This window comes from Crocodylus siamensis, chromosome 5 (assembly GCF_052110815.1).
Source record: "Crocodylus siamensis isolate JL-2025a chromosome 5, ASM5211081v1, whole genome shotgun sequence".
NCBI classification, from domain to species: domain Eukaryota; kingdom Metazoa; phylum Chordata; order Crocodylia; family Crocodylidae; genus Crocodylus; species Crocodylus siamensis.
Window position 1 is genome coordinate 37,139,789 of NC_143399.1, and position 25,173 is coordinate 37,164,961.

The window sequence follows — 25,173 nt, forward strand, 5'->3', positions numbered from 1 at the left end:
GATTTTACTGTTTTTCTGCTCTTTAGTGCAACAGATGAGGGAAACAAAAGTAGCTTTTTACTGATAAGCTATTAAATATTTTCTATTAACCTTAACACTTCCAAAAGCAAATGGATATACATTAATACAAAGTCTGATTATAAATACATGTACAAATTTTACACAGCAAAACATCTTTACATATACAAGTCATTTGGACAGTAATGTGCAAAAAACTAGAGTGATAACCACTCTAAACGTAACAAAGACCGTCTGAAACCAAATAACATTTTAAACCAAGAAACATGTAAACACAGTCCAAGACACTTTTAAGTGGCTTTACCATATTACAGTTTAAAACTAGACAGTTATCTCTAGTTTGGTATTACAATACAGTTTACCATAAACTGTAGAAAAGCTGGTCCTTTTTTTGGTTACTTCACATATATGCTGCATTTTCTCTTGTATAGCCCACCCTTCCTCCACATCATATGCAAGGGAAACATGACCTTGGGTATGGAAATGTGGGTATGGGGTGGGGGGGGGAAGGAAGAGTGCTAGCAACATTTAATTGGGAGCCATAGCAATTAACACTATCATGACCAGCGGCGATTCCCTCCTGGCCACAGGAGTGGCTGGATCAGGTGTGCCAAGTCTTACCAGTCACAAGGCCTCAGACCCAGCATGCCTGGTCCAACCCCACATGCTAGCTCCAGAGCAATGTGCCAAGTCAGCCACAGCACACTGAGTCCAGGGCTAAGCACCTAGCTCCAGAGACAGTGGAGTCCTGGACTAGGCACGTGGCCCCAGAACCAGCACATGGGGTCAGCCATGGCTCTGCACCAATGTGAAGGGCTGGACACAGTTTGCAGACCTAGTGCACTAGGTTGGTCCACAAGATCCCTCTCATGTGGGGCTGATGGCTGGCTTGGGAGTAGGCTTAGCTCTGCAGTTGCCACCACTCACTTCAAATCAAAGATTCCGCACCCCCCCCCCCCCGGTTAGGCTCTTCTCCAGAATCCAGGTGCATACTATTTATAGGAGTATGCTAAATCTGAGAAAATATAGTAGTTTCTCCAACCTTAAGTTCCAGTGAATGAACTGAAACAGGCACTGTAGCATGATTGTAGTAATGGACTCAAGCATAACAAAAAACCTAAAACATACATGTATCTTCACTCTATCCAAATCTTAGTGTTAGTTTCCTGGATGCATTATGTATAGTATTGTTGCTGCAGTAACATAATGTAAACTGCTTTCAACACTTTACAAACTGCATCCTATCATTCAGAACCCAGTTAGTGAGAAACTGATACAAAAAGAAATAAGCTGCAACAAGGAGTTATGAAATATTTAGCTGCAACTCAGCTTTATACCTTATTTCATTTTAATAATTTCTGTTTACATAGTTTGCCTAGTGGTACAACATATAAATCCCTTCAGTTATATTTAGAAATAGTGGTTATCATTTAATATAAATTTATTATTGTTTGTGTTGGTTTGGCAGTGACTTTTTACAAGAAAATTCTGCCAAACAAATTCAAAATCAGGATAAGTATAAAAACTGAAATGAGCAAACTTCAAGTCTGTTAAGAATTGGGTTCAGTTTGCTTCATTAAATCTTATAGGTCAAGTTAAGCCTTTACATGCTTTGTAAGTGGATTTCTATAATGAGAACAGTTTTTCATGTGACACATCAGTTCCTGGGATAATTCCCTGAAGGGTACCAGCCCTTTGCATAAAACGGAAAAACTCCATACAGCCGAGCGCATGGTGCAGGTTTCATTTCAAGGACTAATGCCAACGGGTTTGCACAGAACACAGATCAACATGGTCAAAACCCAGCATAGAAAGTAAGTAGCCACTAGTCTTTCCCATTCTTGATATTATCTGTCACTAACACTGGTACAAACATCTATATAGGGGCTAGGGAGTCCAGAGTAATTGCATTCAAATGCTCCACAGACTGATTAATCTCCACTCTGAAAGACATTAGAATCAGTTGCCAATTAAACACTTATTCTGGGAAGAGCCTGGGTAGTTTCCTACAGCCACAACCTGCCCAACACAGTTCCTACTGATTTCAGAGAAAGCTGAGGGTTGTGTGCACCATTCAGGATAGCATTTAGTACTAGGTTCCTAAAGCACAAATTGTTTTCAGGCAAGGAAGAAAATAGTTCCAGGCATGACTCAGTTCCAGCATAATAACGGCAATCACTCATTTGGATTTTTTGGGGTAGAGGACCACTGCCTTGACAAAAACAGCTCTGCAAGCCTTCAGACTTTTTAAAAATGATCATCTATAAAGATATTTTCCACATGAAAATAAGCTACAAAACTGTTTCTCACCTCTGCATTACTGTTTTGGCTAGAACATAGCCTGGAAGTCTATATATAGCATCTGATTAAATCTATCTGTTTTTCTGTGCAATCCCATAGCATAATTTATAGCTATGTTAACCAGATAAAGTTAACCAGTTTTGCAGGGGATTACTGTACCATTTTGATACTTTACCTTTAAGGGGATAATTATACTCAATACCATCAAGCCAATCCTAGATAACTGGTAGAATAGTTTTCATTTTAGAACTACGTTGTCCATTATCCAGGGAAATAAGCAGAGGCTGTTGAAGGTACTACAGGTTTTGATGAAGTGTGTATTTTTGTTGATGAATAGGATTTTGGATATTCTGCAAATAAGGAGGAAATAAGTTAGCCTTCCTGGAACATAAAGCTGCTTGGACTTCTGGACGGCGCTTTTTAAAATTGAATATTTTACACTTTAATAAGACAGTCTGTTCCTACCTGAGCTATTAAGTGTGTTCTGGCTCAGCCCCCGTAAAGGAATGCTGTCTTCTCTTTTCTTTAAATACTTCAATTCCAACCCCAAATGCTCTCCACTATTCAAAAGAAAATCATACTTAAAAACAAGAAATCTATGAACTTCCTGTTACATTCGTCTGTCTTTTTTGTAAATGTTGCTGGTGAAGTTAGCTGCATACTTTAAAGTCTACACAAAAAATATTTGGGGGTTTTTCAAAGAGTTTTTTATATTGAAACAACATTCTAAAAAACATCTGAACATCTGCATTTACTGCTTTCAACTAACTACTGTTTTAGTGCTAGCACTAGCATAACAGAATGGTTACTTATCTATGACATAATGAGCTTCCTCAGAGATGGTTTTGTCCATATGGATCCCACTCCAGGTGTAAGTGTGCCTAATGCAGGCAAGATGGACATCTCTGAATACCACTGGCCATTGGTACCACTCTAGTGCCCTGTGTCACCCCCCAGGCTCCTCCCACTGTAAAGGCATAAACAGGCAGAGAACCTGCAACTGTCTCTGAATTCTTTCAATAACCCAAAATTTGAGATAAAAGGATTTCAAGGTAGCAAGAAATCCCCACAAGTAAAACATCCCAAGTGTCAGTTCCTTCAAGGTAACAGGCCAAGAATTGGTCCAAATCGCATTCTAGGCAGCTGGCTAACAGTACCCCTCCCTGGAAATATGAGCAAGGATTTCCAGCTCTCATTAAGTAAACATTGCCCTTTGGAATCTAATCTTAATCAGTGTTACAAAGCCACGTCTACAGCATAGTGTTTGAAGGAGATGGCTGTGTGGCTGCTTTTGCCTCCCTGATATAGGAAAAAGCCCAAATTCTATTACTGTTCCTCTCCCTCACTGCTTTTTGTGACTTAATCTTAAGCTAAACTGGGAAAAATTAGATGTGCTAGAAAGTTATTTTAGGGCTTAAGTCAAGGTGGAATAGGAGGGCAATTGCTAAGTTGTTACTGGCCCCAAGCTGATATGGGGCTATTAGGGAGGGTTGTGGAGCTGCCACTTCTGTAATTTTATTACTTCTTGATGAATGCTTCCATGTATTACATGAATAAACCATGACTGGAGAATCTTAACAGTGAAAATCTATCAGACAGTGCTGTGCAAGCTAATTGCTTAAACTGCTTAAAACTCACATTTGTAAGCAGAATTCTTTATCAACTGAGTCTGTGTCCTATAATCATCTGCATTTGCAATAAGTGCATCACAAAGCAAATGCAGCTTCAAGTCTAAGGTCTTTGAATCCACCATGAAAGTGTTGCTGGCACAAATATTGCCTGTTGGGTGTTTTGGGAGAAATTTAATAGGATTAACCTTGGTGATTTCCTAACTAGCCAATAACAAGTAACGGCAGAAGAAATAATTAAGTAGCAGGTAAATACAACCCCACTCTGTCTCATTATTATGAATCAGAAGTGTGCTACAGGTTTGCCCTTTCTACCTTTTGATGGAGGTGGCACAGGAACATACAGTGCATAGGGACAGTCACAACTAGCAATGCTTTTCATATATTCTGATCATATGTGCACACACACACACTTAAGTGGGCTACACATGGAGAAATATTAAATAGTAAAATCCCATAAGCACGACAGGTACAGTTGTTTCTGTAAACAGTTTTCTTCATCTAACCCACATCCAACAAATGTGGCTGGGTTGCAGATGTGGTAGAAAAACCTTTTGGGTAGACAATGCTACAAAAAGGCAAGTGCTTTCTTGACAGTTGTCTGGGCAGTTCTATGATATTGTAGGCAAAAGAATTCCCAGAAGAGACAGACCCAGGTAAGTACCAGAATTACCAGGAGCATTGCCTTCTGGGATGTCCTACCAAAAAGGTTAGGGAAAAAGAACGGAGACAAGCAAAAAGGTAGAGGGGGATCCCACCAACACCACATATACAGTTTGTCAAACTGACTGCAGCAGGGGTTGAGAACCTACTGCCTACAGGCTGGCTCCAGCCCCAGCAGCACAGGAAGCGTTTCCAGATCCTACCACCTACTTTCTTCTATCTACTCCCTTTGCAGCATCTGTTGAATGCTTGGGGGTGCATGGGAAGAAGGGTGGGTGCAGGTTGCAAACAGTGGCCCTTAGTGGCAAAAGGTTGCCAACCCCTGGATTACAGGAACACAAAGCAAGATTGAAACAGCACTGGCTCGTTATTAACTATGTTACTAATTGGTTACAAGAGCTGCTACAACTTCCAATGGAAACAATGCACTTACTTACTCCACTGTACCTAACTACTTCATTATGTTCTTTCTAAAATAACCTACTTTCCTACATGGTACCACCACTCATGTTAACAGGAAGAAAAAAAAATAATGTCATGTAACCTTGAAAATATTAATACAATGCAATGTTAAGCAATGTGCGCTGAATGCCTTCATGAATTAGGCATGATGAGGCACTCAGCCGGTAAAAGGAATATTTGCTATTCTTGTTATAAAATTTAGAGCCCTGTGATGCTCATCTCCCACATGGCTGGCTCCACTTTACTGTGAGTAACAAAAGACTGGAGTAGTTTATAAGACTGTTGAATCTAAGAGTAGCAGAATGTCATTTTCCTAATGGTAGCCTACAAACAGGTCAAATAAATTATTCCACAGCATAAAATTACACAGGGTCTGATGTGACTTTTTCTTCATAAAAGCTGCCTTCAAAGACACTTTGAGAGCCACATTTTCAAATGTAGCCTCTAAAGTTGCAGAGGGAGAAGGTAAAGCTGTATATTTATTTGAACACAGAACTACAGTTCGCAATCACAAACTTAAGCATAAGAACTGTTATACAAAACTTTTCCCAGCAATTTTAGAGAAGCAGCTTTGAGGGTCTTGATAATCTGGCCTAAAGTATATCATTTGTGTAGGCGCAAAATTGAAAGTACTCACTTTTCTTTGTTTGCTGAATTGCTTGTTGCAACAGGCACCATATGAACATCTGAACATCTGTTAGTTTTTGAGAGTTGCGTATTAAACTGAATCTAAAAGAATATCAACATTTTCATACATTCACTTTTTAATCTAGATAAAATTGCGAACAAAGAAAATGGAGATTCAGGATTTTGATCACATTGGGTGCATATATACAGGCAAATAACACAATACAGTAAACTCTGGAGCCAGAGTACACTGCTTCCAGGCACGGTGTCTACATGTGTGCCTGGGAGAACAGCAAGTTGAGCTGGGGTGGAGCAGCCTCAGGCTGGCAGGGAGCACGGTGGGTCAGCTCCAGGTTCTGGGTGGCAGCATCGGGTGGCGGAGGGGCTGACAGGAGTTGGGGGTCTAGTCTCCGGCCAATTTGTGCCCAGTGGTCACCACGTACATGTGTGTTTGACCACATTTAGTGACTCTGCTGCAAGATAGTACAGTACTGTAGAATAGTGTAGTACTATCTTACAGCAGAGTTAATTAGTTTACTATGACACTTCACTGAGGAACTACTTAGTCAACTCCACAGTAAAGTGCAAGTATAGATTCACCCACTGTGAGCAATAATGTTCCACATACCACATGCCTAGATAAAACAGACACAATGAATAGTATGCTAAGTTATAAGACAAAGTAGAAATTCAGCTACTGACACCTACAGTGGGTATATCTTTTGCTATGGTTTGCCGTTTCTATGGGACACCAAAACAAACAATGGCTTCTGCTGAACTGTTGTATTTAATTCAGTGTTATGTTTTAGGGCCTACTAACGTCAGCATTCATAATCAGAATGAATAAGCATTATGGCAGGGAAAAGGCAATTCACAAGATTAAAAGAAACTAATTTCAAATTTAAGAGATTTTGCTTAAAAAAATGGATTTCACTTAGCCACAATATTAACCTAAAGAGACTGGGTGCCTTGCTACTCTCAGATATACTAGTAAATGGTTGAAACGGGAACTTTGCTGACCTACAAAACTCATTTTGCACTAGTTCATAGAAGGATGTTTTCTATAATCAAACACATTAAAATGTTATTTTGTGAGCAGTATGGGATACTAGACTAACAGAGCTAAGAGCCAAATCTACTTTCTGTGTTTCTTTGTATGATGAATGTGCTATAAGGCTTATATTCAGATGGCAAAACTGTGACAACGTGGATAATACCTCAAGGAAAGCAATGAAGTTATAATCTGTAAAATGCTTTCAAGACATCAGGTGCTATCATTTTATCTAATGTTCATGGCTACCTCTCAATTAAAACAAAAGGCAACTTGTGTTTAAACACGTTTCCTTAACTGGAAATTTCCAAAAGTTCATTAAGTCAAACATTTCTGAAACTATATGGAAATACATGTGGATAAATATACATGTATAAACATAAGCACAAAATAATATAAATGCTTACTTACCTTTGGACCTGAAAACTGTTGGCTGGCAGTTCGAGCAGATGTATGTTCTGGAAGGGTCTGGAAGGTATATACAGGGGAGATGGGATAATTTATTCCTAAGCTGGGAGGAGGAAATCTGTTTTCCAACTGTAAGAGAAAGTAAGAAAATGACCATTCAAAAGAAGATGATCATCATCTCTGTAGTATTTTTGGTCCTAGCAATCCCTCTTATTTTTTCTGGCTCCTGTTTCAAATGAATAACTATACAACATTCTTTTCAGCTGACAACTACAGGGTTTCAGAAAAATAGATTAGTCTGATTGAGTTTCACTGAATCTATATGTAAAAACTTAAAACTGACCCTCAGTCATTAAATGTATTATTGCAATTAATGTTTATTAATATTTAAGTGATTCAGATACAGCAAAAGTCTCTTAGTCTTTCAAAGGAATATTTGCAAAAAAGAGAGTGTATACAAGGTAAGCATTATTTTATTAACATGTCTTCATCAGCAAATCTCAAGAGTTGACTAATGACTGGTATACGTAAACTTGCACTCTTTGTATCAAAGAAAATGCAAACTTTTCTATATCAAATGGTTTCAGATGAACATTTTTTTTTCTTCTTCTCCAGTCAGGAAGAAGTTTACAACTCTTACACAAGAGCTGGCAGTCTACTACTTTTAATTAGTTTCTTTAAACAGAGTTATAGTGTAAGAAATTTTTTCACTTCCCACTTCCCCTATTGTCTCCAAAATCAGTCTTATGTAAAAAAGCTATGTCTATGTAGACTAGTTTCCCGCTACAACTCCACTATAGCAATGAAAAAGAGATTTGCCAGCAAGACACACCAGTTCCTTTTCTTGTGCAATTTAATGTCCTATTATTGAGATTTCTAATTTCACATTGTCTGGCTTATGTAAAACAACGTTTATGAAGTTTTTATATTTCTTATATTAATAGTGCATCCATTCATAACACTGCACAAAATTAAAAAAAATATGAGGCAAAAAGGAATAACAAGGCATTTTATCCATGTTACGTACTTCAATTCTTGTGTATTTATTTCTAAACAATATAGAAAATACCTAATTATAGCTGTTTGGTTCTTTTACCATATTTTGAGGTGAAATGCCAATTCTGCTGTTGCTGGGAAGTACAGGTGAAATGGTAGAAGTTCCCAATACCTCTTGTTTTCTTGCCATCTGAATTTCATTCAGTTGCTTGTTTAACCAGGTGATTACTACATCAAAAAGTAGAAAAAATTAAACCATGTCTTTGCTTTTTATCCCTCTTTATTCTATCCTCAAACTATCAGAAATTATAACAGCAATACCTGCCATTTATCAAGAACCTGTTGCAATTATTCTAGTGCATTCTTAGACAGTTTCTTCCACTCTCTCCTGCACCAACTCTTTATCTAATCTGGCCCTCTCACCCCAATTTTGCCCTATCTTGACTTCTTCCAGCCCATCTCTGCTGCAGAAATACCTGTTCCCTCTCCCCCACTGCCTGAGAGCAATGGGAAGCTGGGGATGGGAGGGAGTCTCTACTCTCAGTGGTGCTCTACAGCAACATTTCTCAACCCATGGGTCACGACCCAAAAGTGGGTCACAACAATTCATGAATAGGTCGTGAACAAACTTTAAAAATGGATTCTCCTTCAAAAGGAGAAAAATATGGAAAACTGGCTTTTCCCTTGCAAGCTGGCAGAGTATTAGCCTCCAAGGGACTGTTTGGATGCCCCATGACCCACACACACATACCCTGCTCCACATACCTACCCCCTCTGCCCACCACTGGGGGGCTGGAGTCTGGGGGTGGGGGGCAGTGGGTCAGGAGTGAGGGGCAGTGGTTCTGGATTAGCCACTGATGTTTACAAATGACTCCTGGTACAAAAAAGGTTGAGAACCACTGCTCTAGAGCAAGTGTGTCAAACATACATTGTTTGCAATCCCCTCACCTTTACCCACCACTGAAATGAGGGTTTTTAGTCACCCTGGCAACTAAGATCAGCAGCAGGGGAGAATGTGGAGCAAGCAGTAGTGGCGATAACTTCTTAGGTTTCAGCACCACACTGAAACAGCAGCTCTGGCAATTGCAAGAATTAATAATGTCACCAATCACAGGAAGTCCTACAGTCAGGATCCTCTACCTCTCTCAGCCAAGTAAGTTTGACACTGCTGCTCATCAGCAACCATGAGCAAAATCCTCACATATCCCTGGGCTGGAATATACTTGCTGTAAATGGAAACTTACCTGCCAAAGATCTGAGCTTGTGCGAACTGTGCTTTTTTCAGAAACTTATAACTTGTCCAAAAGTCAGCACCTTCTCCCCTCACCCCTCATATATCAAGAGGCATATCCCTGACACAAGGGTGCTCTCCAAATCTAGCCAAAATGTCAAGCCAAGAGTCTGGTACCCTTAACTTAGGAGTCATCATTCACTCAACCTAAAATAAAACCTCTTCTGAAAAGACAGAAATTTCTCAAGAAAGATGTTTGACTTTTCCAGTGGTACAAAACACTACCATTTTCCTTCTCCTACTTCTGGTTGATAACCCTTTTTTCTTCAGCTCCTGCTGCTGAAGATGACAATCTGATCCTGAATATGTTATTACATTAAAATGCATACAAGCTTCTTTCAAATAAGCATGATAACTAATTACTTAATTTCTGGATACTGCAGCAAGAGTATTAATTAGACCCACAAATTACAAGAAAACTATTTTTTTTAATAATTAGAGATCACGGATATGGATACATAAACTCAGAACAACAGAATAAACTTCTTAAATAGTATGGAGTCACACCAAAAGGTGAATTCTTCACATGTGAAGGATCAGAGTGATTAAACCTAGGCTATTTATGCACTAGTAAAATAAACTAAGTAACTGAATTACTTTATCCTTCTATTGGGGGAAAAGATCACAAGGATGCTATAATCTGAGAAAATAATATAGCTGCTATACTATTCACATTTGCAAACTATGCCATTCTGCTTCACTGATTAAGTGAAATGTTATTTTATGCAAAACAGGGGACTGAAATTCTGTAAACTTACCATTTTCATTGGTTTTTAGTAGCTGCTTGCTTTCTTCCAGTTTTTGCACTGTACTTTCTAACTGTTCTTGCAACTTGCATATCTAAAATGTTTGCACAGTAATTATATAAAGTAAAATCAAGAGCACTCAACAATCAAATACTGAAGAAAAACAATGTAAATAAGACATCAAGGATCTTGAAATCCTGCTGAACTTAAAAAGAGAAGATGGATATTAAGTCTAAATTACTGTTGTACAAAAAGAGTACAACCACACAAAGGAAAAGCTCTTTATTGCATTCATGCCTTTGAAAATCTCCATAGAAGTCTGCTAATTCAGGGAATGGCAAAGTATGGCCCATGGAGCTGCAGGGCTTTGCCTGTGCCCATGCCCATGCCCTTGACTGAGCAGGGAGGAGTTTCACCAGACCAGGAAATTGGAAGCTGCACCTGCACCACTGCCACTTCTCTGCACACTCTTCCCCCTTCCCCAGGGCTGTGATGCAAGCACAGCTTACAGCCAGTGGGGAGCTGTGCCAGGACTCGGCTAGGCAGGGGAGGGGCCAGGGAGAAGCAGGAGCTGCGTGGAAGAAGCTACTGCATTCGCACTGCAATCAGGGAGCAGGGGACTAGGACAAGTGGTGGCAGTAGTGTGGACAAAGCTCCCAGATGTGTAGCTCTAGCAAAGGTGGAAGGAACTGCCCCCACCCACTGATACGCTGCTAAAACTACCTATCCCATGTCAGACTCAAGCCACATTGTTCCTGCCTGCAACTTAAAAAAAGTGCTGGCTCCAGTATTAATTAATTCATATGCTCAATTGTATTTTATGTACTTTGTAAATCCTAAGGTGGTATTCTCTTTACCTTGTTATCCCCTTAAAAGAAAAATAAAGAACTTTCACCTCTTGCTCTTTTGTCCGTAGAGACTGTTCGGTCTCTTGCAGGTCTCTCCGCTCTTTCTGGAGTTTCTCTTCTTTTTCAGCCAGCAGTTTTTCTTGTTGAATTGTCACTGTGTTTTTCAATTTCAGTTTACTCATTAGAGTTTTCAAATCTCCTTGTAATTTCTTGATAATTTCATTAGCCTGTAAAACATGAGAACATTTCCAAACAAAATAATTAAGTACAACTTAAACGTAAAAAAAACCTCATGATTTCAACATCATGTTTAAACAAACCTTTAGTAATTCAGCTGATAATGACTTTATTGTTGCTTCAAGTTTTTCCATGTGAATTTGTTTCTTCTCTGCATTCTCTTCCAGTATTACCTTTAAAAAATTAATTAAGATTTTTACTGCTGAAGAAAAATATTTCCAATTTCATCTAGATGAAGCTTATTAAGGTTTGCAGTAGATGCACATTAATTCTCACATCACTAATCCAACTTGTATAACACACACAAATTCTGTCCCATTTCTCAAAATTTAACAGTAATAGTCTCATTCAGACATTAAAGTTTTACAAAATATACTAGGGTAAATTCAGTAATGTATTATGGCAAAAATTAAACTAAAATACACTTGTTGAAGTGAATCCATTATCTTTTTGTGAAGCTATGATTTTGATTCCTTTTTAATATTTGATCACCTACTTGCCAGTTCACAAAAACTGCTAACGTGCAACAGCCTTATAATAAGAAACAAAATTCTATTGTTTTTCATATACGGTAGATTTAGAAACTAAAGGGAACCTTTTGTTCCTGTGTCGCATCTAATACTTCTTTTGTCCTATTAACCAACTGGTCTTTATCTTTGATCTCTTGTTCTAAAACAGCAACTCGTGTTTGTAGCTGATTAATAAGTTTCTCTTTTTCATGGCATTCAGCATCCAGAGTAGTATTCTCACGACGCAAAGACAGTACTTCCTGCTTTGTTCTCTGGCACTCCTGAAACAATTGAAAGAAATGTGTTTTAAGAATACATTGTTCAGCTCGTGCATTCAAACATACCATGTTATAAAAGGTAGTAAAAGAATACTGAATCTACAACATGGACCACCAGAGTTTGAAAATGTGCTAATTTTCAACTGATCGCACAACAGATTACTTGTATATACTGATATTGCTATTCCTATACAAATACAAATTTGAAAATACATATGATCATTCCATACATCTTCTATCCCAGAGAGCTTTCCTTTAAGTTCCCTGACTGTTGAGTCTCCTTTATATCGTCTTTCTGTTAGGTCTTTGTTCATTATCTCTAGTTCTGACAGTCGATTCTGTAGCTGTTGGACAGTTCTCTGATGCATGCTTTCCAGTTCCTTTTTCTGTTGTTCATGTTGCTGTTGGCATTGAGTTTGTGCCTATAACGAAAAGAGAAAATGGTAACTAGGTAAAATCTTCTAATATTATAAAAGCTTTAGTCTGTCTGTCCATTACACTTCATTCGCACTCTGACTGGCTGTTTCAGCAGACAGACACAGACAGTGGAGTGTCACTGTGGCAATGGGGACTAAGGGGCTGGAGGAGAGGGGGGGCAAGGTCAGTGGAGTTGGCTTTGACCCCCTCCCCTGCTCCTTGGAGGCAGCAGGGGATGATGGGGACCAAAGTGCTGCCATAATACTGTTATAAGTGATGTTATAAACTAGTCAGGGGGGGATCAGCAGGCATTGGGGGAGTCACTGTTTCCACGAGCACCGCCAGGAGTAACCAAGAATAACGGTCACAAGCTGGCAGAGGGTAGGTTTAGGTTAGATATCAGGAGGCGCTACTTCACAGTCAGGGTGGCTAGGGTCTGGAACCAGCTTCCAAGAGAAGTGGTGCAGGCCCTGGGGGTGTTTAAGAGGAGGTTAGATGAACATCTTGCTGGGGTCATTTGACCCCAGTATTCTTTCCTGCCATGGCAGGGGGTCGGACTAGATGATCTGCTCAGGTCCCTTCCGACCCTAGAAACTATGAAACTATAATGGAGGGGAAGAAGCGGGGAGGGTAAGGCCAGCAGTGCTGGCCTTGCCCCCTCAGGTTTACTCCTTGAAGCCAGAAGCTAACACCCTACACCCTCCCCACCCCCACAACAACAGCTGCCAGAGAGGGGAGGCGGCGGGGAACAGAAAGGGGATGGGTGCTTACCAGTGGCTGTGCCCTGCCGCAGCCACCACCGCAGGCCCTGGACCCAGCCCGAAGCACTGGGGGGAGATGCGGAGAGCAGCCTTGGCCCCAGCCTGAAGTCACGGGGGAGGCAGGGAACAGCCCAGCTCCAAAAGTGGCAGGTACCTTAGCCCAAAGCAGCAGGGGGCAGGCAGAGAGTGAACCCGGCCCAAGGCAGAGGAGGTAGGGATGACAGGACGACAGTCGTCGCCGCCCCAGCCCCCGGTCATTCATGACAGGCAATTTGCTAGTTAAATTTAGAAAATGCTATGTACACCAGAAGATTTTAAGATTGTTTTTCCCCTTACCTGCAGGGCCTTTTCCTTCTCATTTGTCAGTTCTTGAGCATGCTTATTTGCTAATGCTGCCGTGTGTGATGTCCATTCACTCCTTAACTTGTCTAATTCCCGGCTCTTCTCTGACAAGCTCTGCATAGTTTAAGAAAGCATAAAGACATATTAAGCGCTTAAATTTAATACTCTGCATTACATTATTTTTTTCATCCTAGGATAAGAAAGTGCTTTAGAGAAAATTAATTAAATCCTCACACAAGGCACTGAAATATATAATCAGTTTTACAAACTGGAAACAGACAATGGCCAAGAGAGTATTCAAACAATAGCAAAGCTAGTAAAATATTCTTAACACTCCTTTTGATATAACACCTACATTATTCTGCTTCATATACAATTAAAAATGAACACACTCAGCTGACATGCTACAGGACTGTAAAATCTTGCTGGGACTGTAAATTCTTACTGGGATCCTATGATCCCTGTTGACTTCCTGCCCCTGGGGCAGGGGGCTGGACTCGATGATCCTTCGGGTTCCCTTCCAGCCCAAATGTCTATGAAATCTATGAAATTCTTAACGTGTAAAACACACTTTTCAGTAGGAAAAAGTATCAGTATCTTGGCATTTTTAAAAATTTGCAATGACAGAAAACTATATATCAATTTCAATAGCATAAAAATTATAAAAATTGAGCTAGTGCTTAAAAATATTAACTGTCTGAAAAAACCTGAACACACACAGAAAAGGGGGCAAAAATTAAGTCTGCCTCTCTCCCCCTTAACTCAAAAATGGCCAAAGTAACCTTTAAGATACGAGTGAAGCCGCTACAGGGCCCATCATAGGCCACTACATTGTAAACAATTACTGTTACACATTTTAGGACAGCCTCTCAGTTAACCAGCATATTTAGTTATCCAGCACCGACATTCCCCATGGATGCCAGATAACAAAGCTTTTGCTGTATATGTTACACAAAAACTTCAACAAATGAACATTCAATAAGACAGGCAGGTAGTTGTTATATAATATTTAACTTACCTGCTGTGTAAAGTTCAGCTGTCTGGTAAGGTCATCTTCAGTTTTTTTTAGCTTTTGCTCCAAAAGCATCTTTTCTTCCTATGAAATTCACATTTTAAGTCGATACCATTTTTTAATTCAAATTAGCATTATTATTTAAAGATGCCAAAGCCAAAAATACCTATTCATTAAGCTATTAAAAGGTATTGTAAAAATAATTTAAATATTGCATTATGTATATTTCAAAGAGCAAATGCTTTTTATGTTCATTTTAAAAACTTCAAGACAAAAGGCAGTGCTACTGTATTCAGTTTGTTTTACAGAATTTCCCTAAGAAACTGGGATCTTTGTTGAGTATTGTTTACCAAGGACCTGTCTGAATACCTAAAAGACTAAGGGGGAAAATCTGTGAACTATCATTTTTAAAAATAATTTCTTTATGTTAAAGAGGCCATGTGCACTTTACTAAAACAAAAATCCTATGTAATAAGATTATTGGAGTACACACTAAGAATTTTTCAAACTCAATTTTTTTTTATTTAATCACTTAAACCTGACAAGCTCCTGAGCATATCATCTTCACATTCATATCAGTAAGTGTTAATAAAGAACACAGAGCTACTCGGAATGTAAGCTCTCCATTTGTGCAAGAGCATATCTACATAGTTCCAAGGACCCAAAAGCACGATTGAAGCCCATAATTTATGTTCGCATTTGGACTGATCAGTAGCACAAGGCAATGAAACAAAAATTTTAACAGGTTCATGTGCCCAAAACAATTGCATTTCTATATTCATTACAGTGGAAACACATAGTGCAAGTTATAAAATATTTATTTTTAAAACACACATGCTCTCATGCTATTTTTATCCTTAGAGAAAAAGTATACTGATTTAATTTTATAATGTGCATCTAAATAACTGCATGCAAAGTTACAAATAAACTAACTTACACACACATACAATCCTGCATACAAGTTATAAGTTAAAAATTTGCCTACTTAAATCTTAATCCTACCTTAATGCATTTCAAACAGTTAGCTAAAAACTTCTTTACTTCTGCATCATTCCCTGGTAGAAACTGTAGTGAAAGATGTGTAAGGTGTTTAAATGGGTTAGTCTCCACCACATTTAAAAAAACAGGTTTATGATCCAAGGCAGATGCTGAAGAAACCAACTGTAGCAAAAACCTAATGGGAAGGGAGGGAAAAATATTTATTACCGCACGCATCTTTATTTACTGAAATTGTCTGTAAATTCCACAGCCTGTTTTCTCCTGGAAAAAATTAATAAGCATTTCACCCATTGGGCAGTTTGACCTATACAGTTCCAATGAAGGAGTCCAGCTGCAGAATAAGGGCCTATGTCTTTACTGAATTATAATGATGTTAATGTAAAAGCCATCCAAGACTGTACCTTGTACAGTAACTTCACTTTATATTTATTGTCATAATGGCAGCTCTAAAAAGATGCCTGATTTTAAAACTGTCTTTGAAAAACTGATATAAAATAGTTATATATTATTTACCTTGGGATATCTTTGTTTTGTTCCTGAATGCACTGTTGAAGCAGATCTATAAATCTTTGTGGGAAAGCAGAAAAATCCACCAAAAGACCCTGTTGAAATTTTAAACTACATGAAGAAAAAAGAAAAAAAAAGTTACATTTCTACAAAGTATTTTTATTTGCACTAGTGAATAAATATTTTCCTGATTAATTCAGAACACCGTGTTCACCAGAGATGCGGGGCAGAAAATTTTCCAGTGCTTTATTTTTCCGTGGGAAATTTTCCATTTGTAAAAACTGATTGTTTCATTAAATTCATTAGCAGCAATAAATGGGTATCAATAAAACATTAGGCAAGCTTGGCAAGCAGCAGAGAATATGCCTCCTCTCACATGCTGGAAGGGATTCTATAACCCCCGACTGTTGTCCAGGATTGCTCTAAGGATCCTACACATTTCACCAACAGCAGCTTCTTGTGAATGGAACTAGGCTTTCAGCTCAATCATGACAAAAAAGAGGAATAGACTAACAAATGAACACACTGCTAAGCTGCTTTCTATTTCTCAAAATCTTGTACTTTTGAAGAATCAGTCAGAAGCACAGTTAGTGAAGAAGATGCAGTGTGATGATCAGCTGACCTTGCTCAGACTCACTGGTAAAACCATCCTTTAAAAACATGGTTCAAGTAGTTCTGAATCATATCTGCCTCAATCTGATTCTGAAATGGAACTAATTAGTGCAAATGATTCAATAGATAGTGACAGTGAAACTGCAGGTGCTGCAATGACCTCAGCAGAAGAGAGTTAAACTTTGTTGAAGTAGATGAGTGGGCAACCACAGCATATTATGCACAGTTCTTTGGATGTACTAAAATTAGTGTGTTAACAGTCTTCAGTGCCTTTGTTTTTTTCTCTTAAATTTAAACAAACAACGTAAGGGAATTACATGCTATTGTGTATTGTCTTTACATTTTTACAAGTATTCCAATAAAGATAATTTCTTTCCACATAAAGCTTTGAATTTGTTTGGCTATACCGTTTAAACCACATTAAGTGTGCTATATTTATTTATTTTTTTCTAATCAAATGTTTCAGTTCAAATACTTGTAGCTACTGGAACATAAAATTAACATGGGGGTACTTTTTAGTTTTGCTTACTAAATATAGATCAAATAAACATGCTAAATCAGATCATGCTCTATTAAAGGCACCGGAAAACCCATATCTCTGGTGTTCACTCCTGCACTCTGAGCTACAAATCCAAAGTACTATAAGAAAGATGATTAAGTGACTGCAATCACCAGAGATGAATTTTAATTTTTTTCAAATTAGCTTTCTCTAAACTGGGGGTATTAAACTTACAATTTCAAGGGGCTGGTAGAGGAGCCAGGAATTTGGAAACAGGGCCTGCTGCTGAAATCTACACAATGTGTTAGCAGTGGGGGGGCAAGCAATGCTCTTAACTCCCACCACTGCTGCTCACCCTGCAGCTCTCCAGACTGCTACATCAGGATCCCCTGCCAGCAATGAACCCTGTGATCTAGATCTGGCCCAGGAGGTGGGGTGAGTTAGCTGTCTCTGCTTTAAATGAATCTGAATTTCACAAACCTTGAGGAAATTAATATGTACCTTTCAAATGGAAGTCTCCTTATAGTACACCGTATTGCACAGAGTTAAGTTTTGGCTCAGTGTAACTTGCTGATTTTAGAAATACATTTTACAACTCAGAAACTGAAAAGTCTTTGAGACAGGAAGTGTTTTTCATGTTGTGTATAATATGAGACCCAAAATCATTGATCAGATTGTGGCCTCTGGACACTAACAACCTTTTCAAAACCTTTTTGCCACTCCAAGGTGATCAGTTCTTATTGAGTTGGCCACGCTGATCTCCACCTAATTTTCCTGAGGAATTATGACTAAACTAAGACTCAGAAATGGTGATAACCCCAAATTTATCTAAATGAAAGGCTCAATTCTGTGAATACTTGCTCGTATAAATAATCCTCACTTTTGCAAGTATGCTGGCTAAATCACTGACAATTTTCTAACACCCAGTAGTAGTTACAGGCACGAATGTGGGGAGCACCATGGTCTGGGAGATAGGTAACTAGATGCAAAACCAGAGACCCAGATTCTACTGAATCACTTCATCTCTCTGCAACTCAGTTTCTCATTTATGAAATGTGGAGTACTTTTGTGCTTTTTAAAGCACTAAGAAATCTACAGATGAAAAATGATGTAAGAGCTGGAAGACTATTATTTGCTCATTGGGAAGATTTTTTTTTTAAACTTAAAATGATTAGTTGTTTATTACCAATTCTAAATGTTTCATACAATACTCTGTAACTTGCCTTTGAAAATCCTCCTCAGATATCACAAGGTTATAAAGAAAAAAGGGGTCAGTATCATCAGTCAGTTGAACAACCAAGTCCTAAAAGGCAAGATTTTTAAAGATTATTATAAGCATTTAAAATCATTTACATGTAGATGTCAGAAATTATAGATGAAATGTTTAATTTTTTTTATTAAAAAATTAAGATTCCTACCCAGTGAAAGGGGAAGAGAAAATAGCAGAATTCAGTGCAATTCCAATTTTACATATTACAGTATAGAAAATGTTGAAAATCTGATTTTAAAGCAAAGCCACTTGAACTTGCAGCAGCAATTACTTCCAAAACGAGGGTACTAATTCATCGTTAAGTGATTTTTTTTCCTAAAAATTTGTTCTTTGAAACTATTTTGCAATTTTTTAATCTATAGGAAGAACAAATCTGAGCTCCTGTCATGTAACAGGCTGATTTCAATGGAATTCTGCACAAGCATTAAGGCTTTCCTGTGTAGATCTCATTGCAGAACTGAGGTCCTTACTGAATCATTAGGAGAAACTTGCACTTTTTAGAATGGCCCTATACAAATTGTAGGACTAAAAACAGGAAAAATAAAAAACAGAGCCCTTGTTCTGTCCCATAAACCTTCATCCTTGCTCCATAAAGAATCTTTCTTCCTTTGCAGTTCTTGGGTTTTTGGATAAGTAGCCAGCAATTTGAGAATGTACTATTTGAATACTGGCAGTCCTCAGACTTACGACATAATTTGTTCCTGAAAAGTCCGTAAGTCGAAACACTGCAACTCAAAACTGATTTTCTCATAAGAAACAATGTTATAAGTGGGGGATTGGTCCCTGAACCAAGGCCCAATACCCTATTTTCACCCAAAAAACCCCAGAATTTTGTACTCTATCAATTATAGATGAGTAATATAGCTACATTAATGTATTTATATTGTAAATAGCAATCATACTGATTTGGCAGGACATTTTTCAGGTGACTTTGCTGGACTTTTTGAAGGGCTCTTGGCTGGAGTCTTGACTGAGGTTTTTCTGGAGTCTTGTCTGCTTTCTCAAAGAAAGCATCCAAGGAAGTTTGGACAGATGTTCTCCACGGAGATAGGCAACACAGCGAACTTGTTCACTGGCATGGCATTGCATCAGATCAAGCGTTGTAAAGTCAAAACTGACGTCAGAAGGTTGAAACAGGGTGTCGATTTCAAGCTTGAACACAAAAGGGTACACTGGAAACCTGGACAATTGTCTTAGGAAGCCATCTTCTATCTAAACAGTCTTTCATAACTAAGATAGGGCCACGCAGAGCAGCAAAAACTATAAGGAGGTGTCATAAGAACAAAAAGCGCCATACTCAGTCAGATCAACGGTGCATGTAGCCCAGTATCCTGTCCCCAACAGTGACAGAAGTGGATGCTGCACAGGGAGTGTGCCTACACAAGATGCTTTACTGCGTGTTAGACTAATCTAAAAGCACCTGTACATAAAGCATCAGTGTCTACATGTGCGCACCAATTACTGAACAATAGATTAATCTAATGTGCCATTTTCTAGTACCTGTAATAGAAATTGGCTCATTGAACTAACACATGTAGATGCTGACCAGAAGCAAATTGCTCCCAGTCAGTTTAGGCAGCAGGGGGCCACAGGGGGCAGGGGGAGCTGCCTTGGCTCGGTGGGATGCTGCCTCAGGATCAGCTCCCATGCCCCCTGCCATCCAGAGGCTGGCACCCAGGGGAGCCTGGAGCTCCCCCTGGCTGCAGCAGGAGGGCATAGAAGGGCAGAAGCAGCCCTCAGCTGAACTCCTCCTGTTAGGTGTGTGTTCAGATGCATGTGTGGGGGTCAATCAGAGCAGGGACTGGGAAGTAAAAGCTCCCCAGGGAGGGGACAGTTCTCTTGCCCCGTTACCTGGGTTGACTGGGAGAAATTTACTCCTGGTCAGCTGTCTACACATGCGCTACTCCACAGTAGCTACTGTGCGGTAAATCTACTACCTGTGTTTATAAGTAGTAGCTAACCGTGCAGTAGACTCATTTACTGTACAGTAAATGCTGCACACGTGTAGATGGTGACGCTTTACTGTGCAGTAGTTTAGTCTAAACTAAATTAAACTACTGCGCAGTAAAGCGTTTTGTGTAGATACACCCACTCTGTGCAGTTCTGGTCCCTAGATCACAGAAAAAGATATAAAATTAGAAAAGGTTCAGAGCAGGGCAACCAAAATGATCAGCAGCTGGGTGCAGTTGCCATACCAGGAGAAACTAAAGAGGCTAGGACTCTTCAGTTTGTAAAGGAGAAGACTAAGGGGGGGTATGATAGAACAGGGGTTGTCAACCAGGGGTATGTGTACCTATAGGGGTACTTGGAAAGGTGATAGGGGGTATGTGTGGGCGAGCAGGGACAGAGCAGGGCAGGCGGGCAAAGGCAGTGCCCCTGTGTGGAGAGATGTGGAGCGGGGGGATCACGTGGCAGCTGCCACCACCACCCCACACCACCACCTTGCAGGAGGAGGGCCAGAAAAGCGAGGGCAGTGGCACCTCTGCAGGCCACACAGATATCGCCCGGCTGGCAGCTCCACAGACTGCTGAAGCATGGCGCACGACTGGCTGGGCACGAGGCCCATGAGCAGCCCATGGAGCCGCACATGCGACTAGAAGTGGGAAGACCCCGCCCCACCACATCCGGCTACCACCACCAGAAAAGTACACTTGTTAAAAAAGATTGAGAACCCCTGTGATAGAGTAATGACTGCACAGTCAGTGTCTCGTGTAGATACAGCCATGATATTGAAAAGGCTTAAGAAACATGTCCAAAGCTGTAAAGAAAGCTATGAAAATGTATGTGCGCTTGGCATCACGATAAGATAAAAAGAATACCAGGACAAAAAGCAGCATAAACAACCATAGTCCAAGGAAAATAAAGCATGCAACTGGGATAAATCTACATTAACAGGGAACAGAAACCAAAGGGTGGAAACAAGAAAAAGGTCAGCTACCAGCTCACGGTGAGATTCTTTGTCAAACCACTTACAGGCACAGCACAGAACAGAACTCACATTTCACAGGGAAGAGAGGCTAAAATTCCGGGTCTTTCCCATTCCCAAAATATGCTACATTTATAACAGGTTTGTCTAATTACAGCAGCTTGTCTTCACCTGCCTATAGGCAGCAATGCAACCCAGAATCTCCACAATGCTATATGCTACCTAGCCCACCTGTGCTGGTTGATTTTAACGCTTGGACTATAGGCAGTCTTTGCCAGCCAGGCCACGGTAGCACAGGCTTCAGTGTCGGCTTGGAAACCTGGGTCCCTAATCAAGGGGGCAGCCAATATGCTACTAAAAACCTCACTGCTATTGGCATCCAAGCTAATTATCTGCTAGAAATTTAGAATTAAAAGGAACCTCAAGAATCTGTTGTTCTGCCCTGAGAACTTGTTCCAGTACACAGTTATCATTACAGTTAAAAAGGTTTTCCTCATATGTAACTTAAATCTTTCCTGCTGCAAATTAAACAGGTTACTTCCTGTCCTATTACTATAAGGGTACAATTGATCCCCACCCTCTTTATATAACAATAAAACTAACTTGGAAATGCCTATGTATACCAGTCACACCTCTGATTGCAGCATCAAAAAAACCACACATTTAAAGGTACATACAGTAAAATTGGTCAAAGATAGCGACTTTATGAGGCCTTTATCTTGCAATAGATAGTGATGTTATGGTATTAGGCTACAGACAAATAAAATAAACTAAAACAGTTGCTCATAAATATTGTAATGTATTATATTCAGGAAAAGATTGTTGGAAGGTTCAAACCATGCATTTTTAAAGTCAACAATCCAGAATTCTAAAATAACAGCCAAATGTAAGTAAAACAGGACAATGCCAGAAAACTCCACTGACATTAGCCAAAGCCTCTATAAACTGTTTTAATTCTCAAATTTATCATAAGTTAGTAAGACTCACAACACTGTAAGATTGATAAAAGCATTAACAGGCCAAGGGAAAAAGTCCTATACTAAAATATTTACCAAGACTTCAACAAATATGAATACCAGAGACCAGGCTTTCAAGGACTGAAGCAGCTAGATGACAGAACCTATAGTTAAGCCTTACTATTTTGCTGTCTCTTTATGTGAGCATAAAACATTTAATATGCTTAAAGAACAACAAGAAGTACACAATCCACAGACCTTTTTATGAATGGGAGTAGAGGTTGATTGTAGTTCAATGCTCACTCGAACATACATTCTCCTGTGGAAAAAAAGCAGGGAAGTGTAACATAGTATAACATTTCCAGTCAAAGAAACTTCTTTCAGTTGCTTAGCATTCAGACTGAAGTTTCCCTTGCTGGAAAATGAACTATTTTTTTTTAAAGTAACAGTAAAAATATATCAACCATTTCTAGTGAGGAAAACTGAGACTCAAATGAGATCAGAAGGAGGACTCAGGTTGCCAGGGGTGATATGGACAAGAAGTTGTTTGAAAAGATAAAAGGAAATAAGACACAAGACAGGACAAAAGGCAGGTGGCCATCACAGTATATTTCCTTCCCAAACCCAGAAAAGAATTTAAGATGTCAAAGTCTCAACACTGCTCTATTAGCAAAACCTACGAGGCCCATTCTTGATAGAGTATGTCCTCCATCTTCCGTTTAAGTTACTCATGTACACAGAGGATAACAACCTGCTACTACAATTGTAGTTCAAATGACAGAAATTCTCTGCTGTACTTTTCAATCCTGCTGAACCATGTAGTGTCAATGTGATTCCACATGACGGTATTTCCGGTTCCTGACACCAGTCTTTATTATTGCAAGCATCCCATTCTCAGTCTTCTGAGAAATGTAGAATGCTATTCTAGTCCCCTTTGTATGCCCAAATGCCAGTTTTCTGACTGCACAAGTGGTGTTTTTGGTACATACATAGTGTGCAATTCTATTAAGCTCTGTGCAGTGTGGACACAAAAGCTCTTTCTGAAGCTGAGCTTCTGCGCTTTAGCTTGCATTTAAAGGCCAGTGGATAAAATAGGCAAAAATCAATCAAGTGGAGCAGTTTCTGCCCTAGTGAGAGCAAGGGTCCAAGCCATAACTTAGTCCAGGGGCAGGTAATTCTATCAGGTGGAGAGCCGCTTACTGAGTTTTGGCAAGCCATTGAGGGCCACGTGACAGGCAGCCAGGGGCAGATACATATTAATTTTCTACATTTTTCAGGGCCCCACAGGCCGGATAGAATGGTCTGGCGGGCCGCATATGGCCTGCGGGCCGCATTTTGCCCACCCCTGACTTAATCCAAGCCATACGTCTGCTCTATTCCAAAGCAGCTTCTACCTCAACACCTTCCAACTTGCTTGCTTCCTTATGGCCTTTTAGATCTTTCTCTAATCTGCCTAATGGTTCAGTCTCACAAGGAGGGCTGAAGAAGGTCCTGAAAAACACCTAGTTTGTGGCCTGGTGGTTAGAACACTATGCTGGGAAACCAGGCAAATACAGACTCAAATCTCAGGAAAGGCCTATAACTCCAGGAACATTCTGACCCACGCTGTGGGATGCAGCACTGGGTGCTTTAAAAAGCACCCACCTCTCACATGCATCCCATGAGGTGAAAAAATGGTTGGCAGGGCACTTTCAACTAAAGCTCATCAAACATGTTTTATTTCAAAGCGCCCCACCACGTTTTCAGTGCAGAGATGCACAGCAACGCTGATGCACGATGTGGAAGGCTGCCGGTGCGCATCATTTTCCGCGTACGGGTATAGGGGCCCTAAGTCCTCAACTTCCTGGGCAACCAAATTTAAAAAAGGATTAGACAAATTCTTGGAGGAATTATACAACAGCTATTACTGAGCATGGGAGTTAGGGGCACAGCTTCTGAATCAGAACTTCTAGCCTTAAACACTGGAGGCTGCAAGTGAGAAAGAAACATACTCTGTTCACTCTCCCTTTCAGCATTTGCTTTCTACCTTTGTGTGACACAGGTCCTTTTGATATGCCTAGTGGATTGCAAGCTTGGGTACCTCAAGGAAGAACTCTAAGCCTCTTTTAGTAGGGAGGCTACTGGGAACACAAACGCGTTCAGGGTACAAATAAAGAAAAAACAGGGACAGGACTGAGGTCACAGGTTTAAAACAATGGTGTGACACAGGCCTATTTGCCACTGTGGGATCCGTTGGGTTAAAGGCCCACCACAAGAAGCTATGGGCACCTGTACACATGCTGGATGTCTGCTCCAATCCATGCTAATAAGCATGTGTTGGAACAGACTCAATTAATCGAGCAGTACTGCAGCACCATAGGTGATGCATAGGACAGGCGTGGGGGGGCGGGCAGGAATGACACACTTGAATAGGCGACATGTAGGGAGGGTCCTTTTGATGTGCCTTTTGTGCCCCCTGACAGCCGACGTTCTGGTTGGTAGCGGGCACAAATTTGGCTCCATCAGTGGCAGAAGCTACTGGCACGCTCAGTGACCGGCCGCTGGGGGACACCCCACCTCTCTGGCTGTCTGCTTGGGGATGCCTCTCCCTCCCCCAGTCATGCCTCGCTGGTGCCCCCCCAGACTTGGGAGGCACCAGTCGCCCATGGGCATGTGCCCCCCTGCAAGAATGGCCCTTGCCAGCTGGGGAATGGGGGCACCAAGAAAAGCACTGGGCAGTGCCCCCCCCCCAAGACTGGCACCAGCCGGGGAGTGGGGGTGCAGGCAGTACATTTGGTTTTGCTGCTGATGCTTCCAGGGTCAGCAGCTG

The 25,173-nt window shown here is 40.2% G+C and overlaps 1 protein-coding gene across 2 annotated transcripts in view; it reads right to left on the reverse strand.

The window, feature by feature from the left end:
• Positions 1-35: 35 nt before the first annotated feature.
• SASS6 (SAS-6 centriolar assembly protein) overlaps positions 36-25,173 on the reverse strand; it is a 26,420-nt gene continuing 1,282 nt past the window's right edge. For both annotated transcript variants that reach the window (XM_090049695.1, XM_090049696.1), the window contains exons 2-17: positions 22,623-22,683; positions 18,436-18,515; positions 16,108-16,212; positions 15,598-15,769; positions 14,602-14,679; positions 13,578-13,697; positions 12,294-12,485; positions 11,872-12,066; positions 11,360-11,449; positions 11,087-11,266; positions 10,204-10,285; positions 8,255-8,382; positions 7,162-7,287; positions 5,710-5,801; positions 2,785-2,879; positions 36-2,669 (exon numbers count right to left, since the gene is read on the reverse strand). In XM_090049695.1, the coding sequence (XP_089905821.1) occupies positions 2,581-2,669; positions 2,785-2,879; positions 5,710-5,801; positions 7,162-7,287; positions 8,255-8,382; positions 10,204-10,285; positions 11,087-11,266; positions 11,360-11,449; positions 11,872-12,066; positions 12,294-12,485; positions 13,578-13,697; positions 14,602-14,679; positions 15,598-15,769; positions 16,108-16,212; positions 18,436-18,515; positions 22,623-22,683 (1,885 nt within the window). In that variant the 3' untranslated portion in view covers positions 36-2,580. The remainder of the gene's footprint in view (positions 2,670-2,784; positions 2,880-5,709; positions 5,802-7,161; positions 7,288-8,254; positions 8,383-10,203; positions 10,286-11,086; positions 11,267-11,359; positions 11,450-11,871; positions 12,067-12,293; positions 12,486-13,577; positions 13,698-14,601; positions 14,680-15,597; positions 15,770-16,107; positions 16,213-18,435; positions 18,516-22,622; positions 22,684-25,173) is intronic.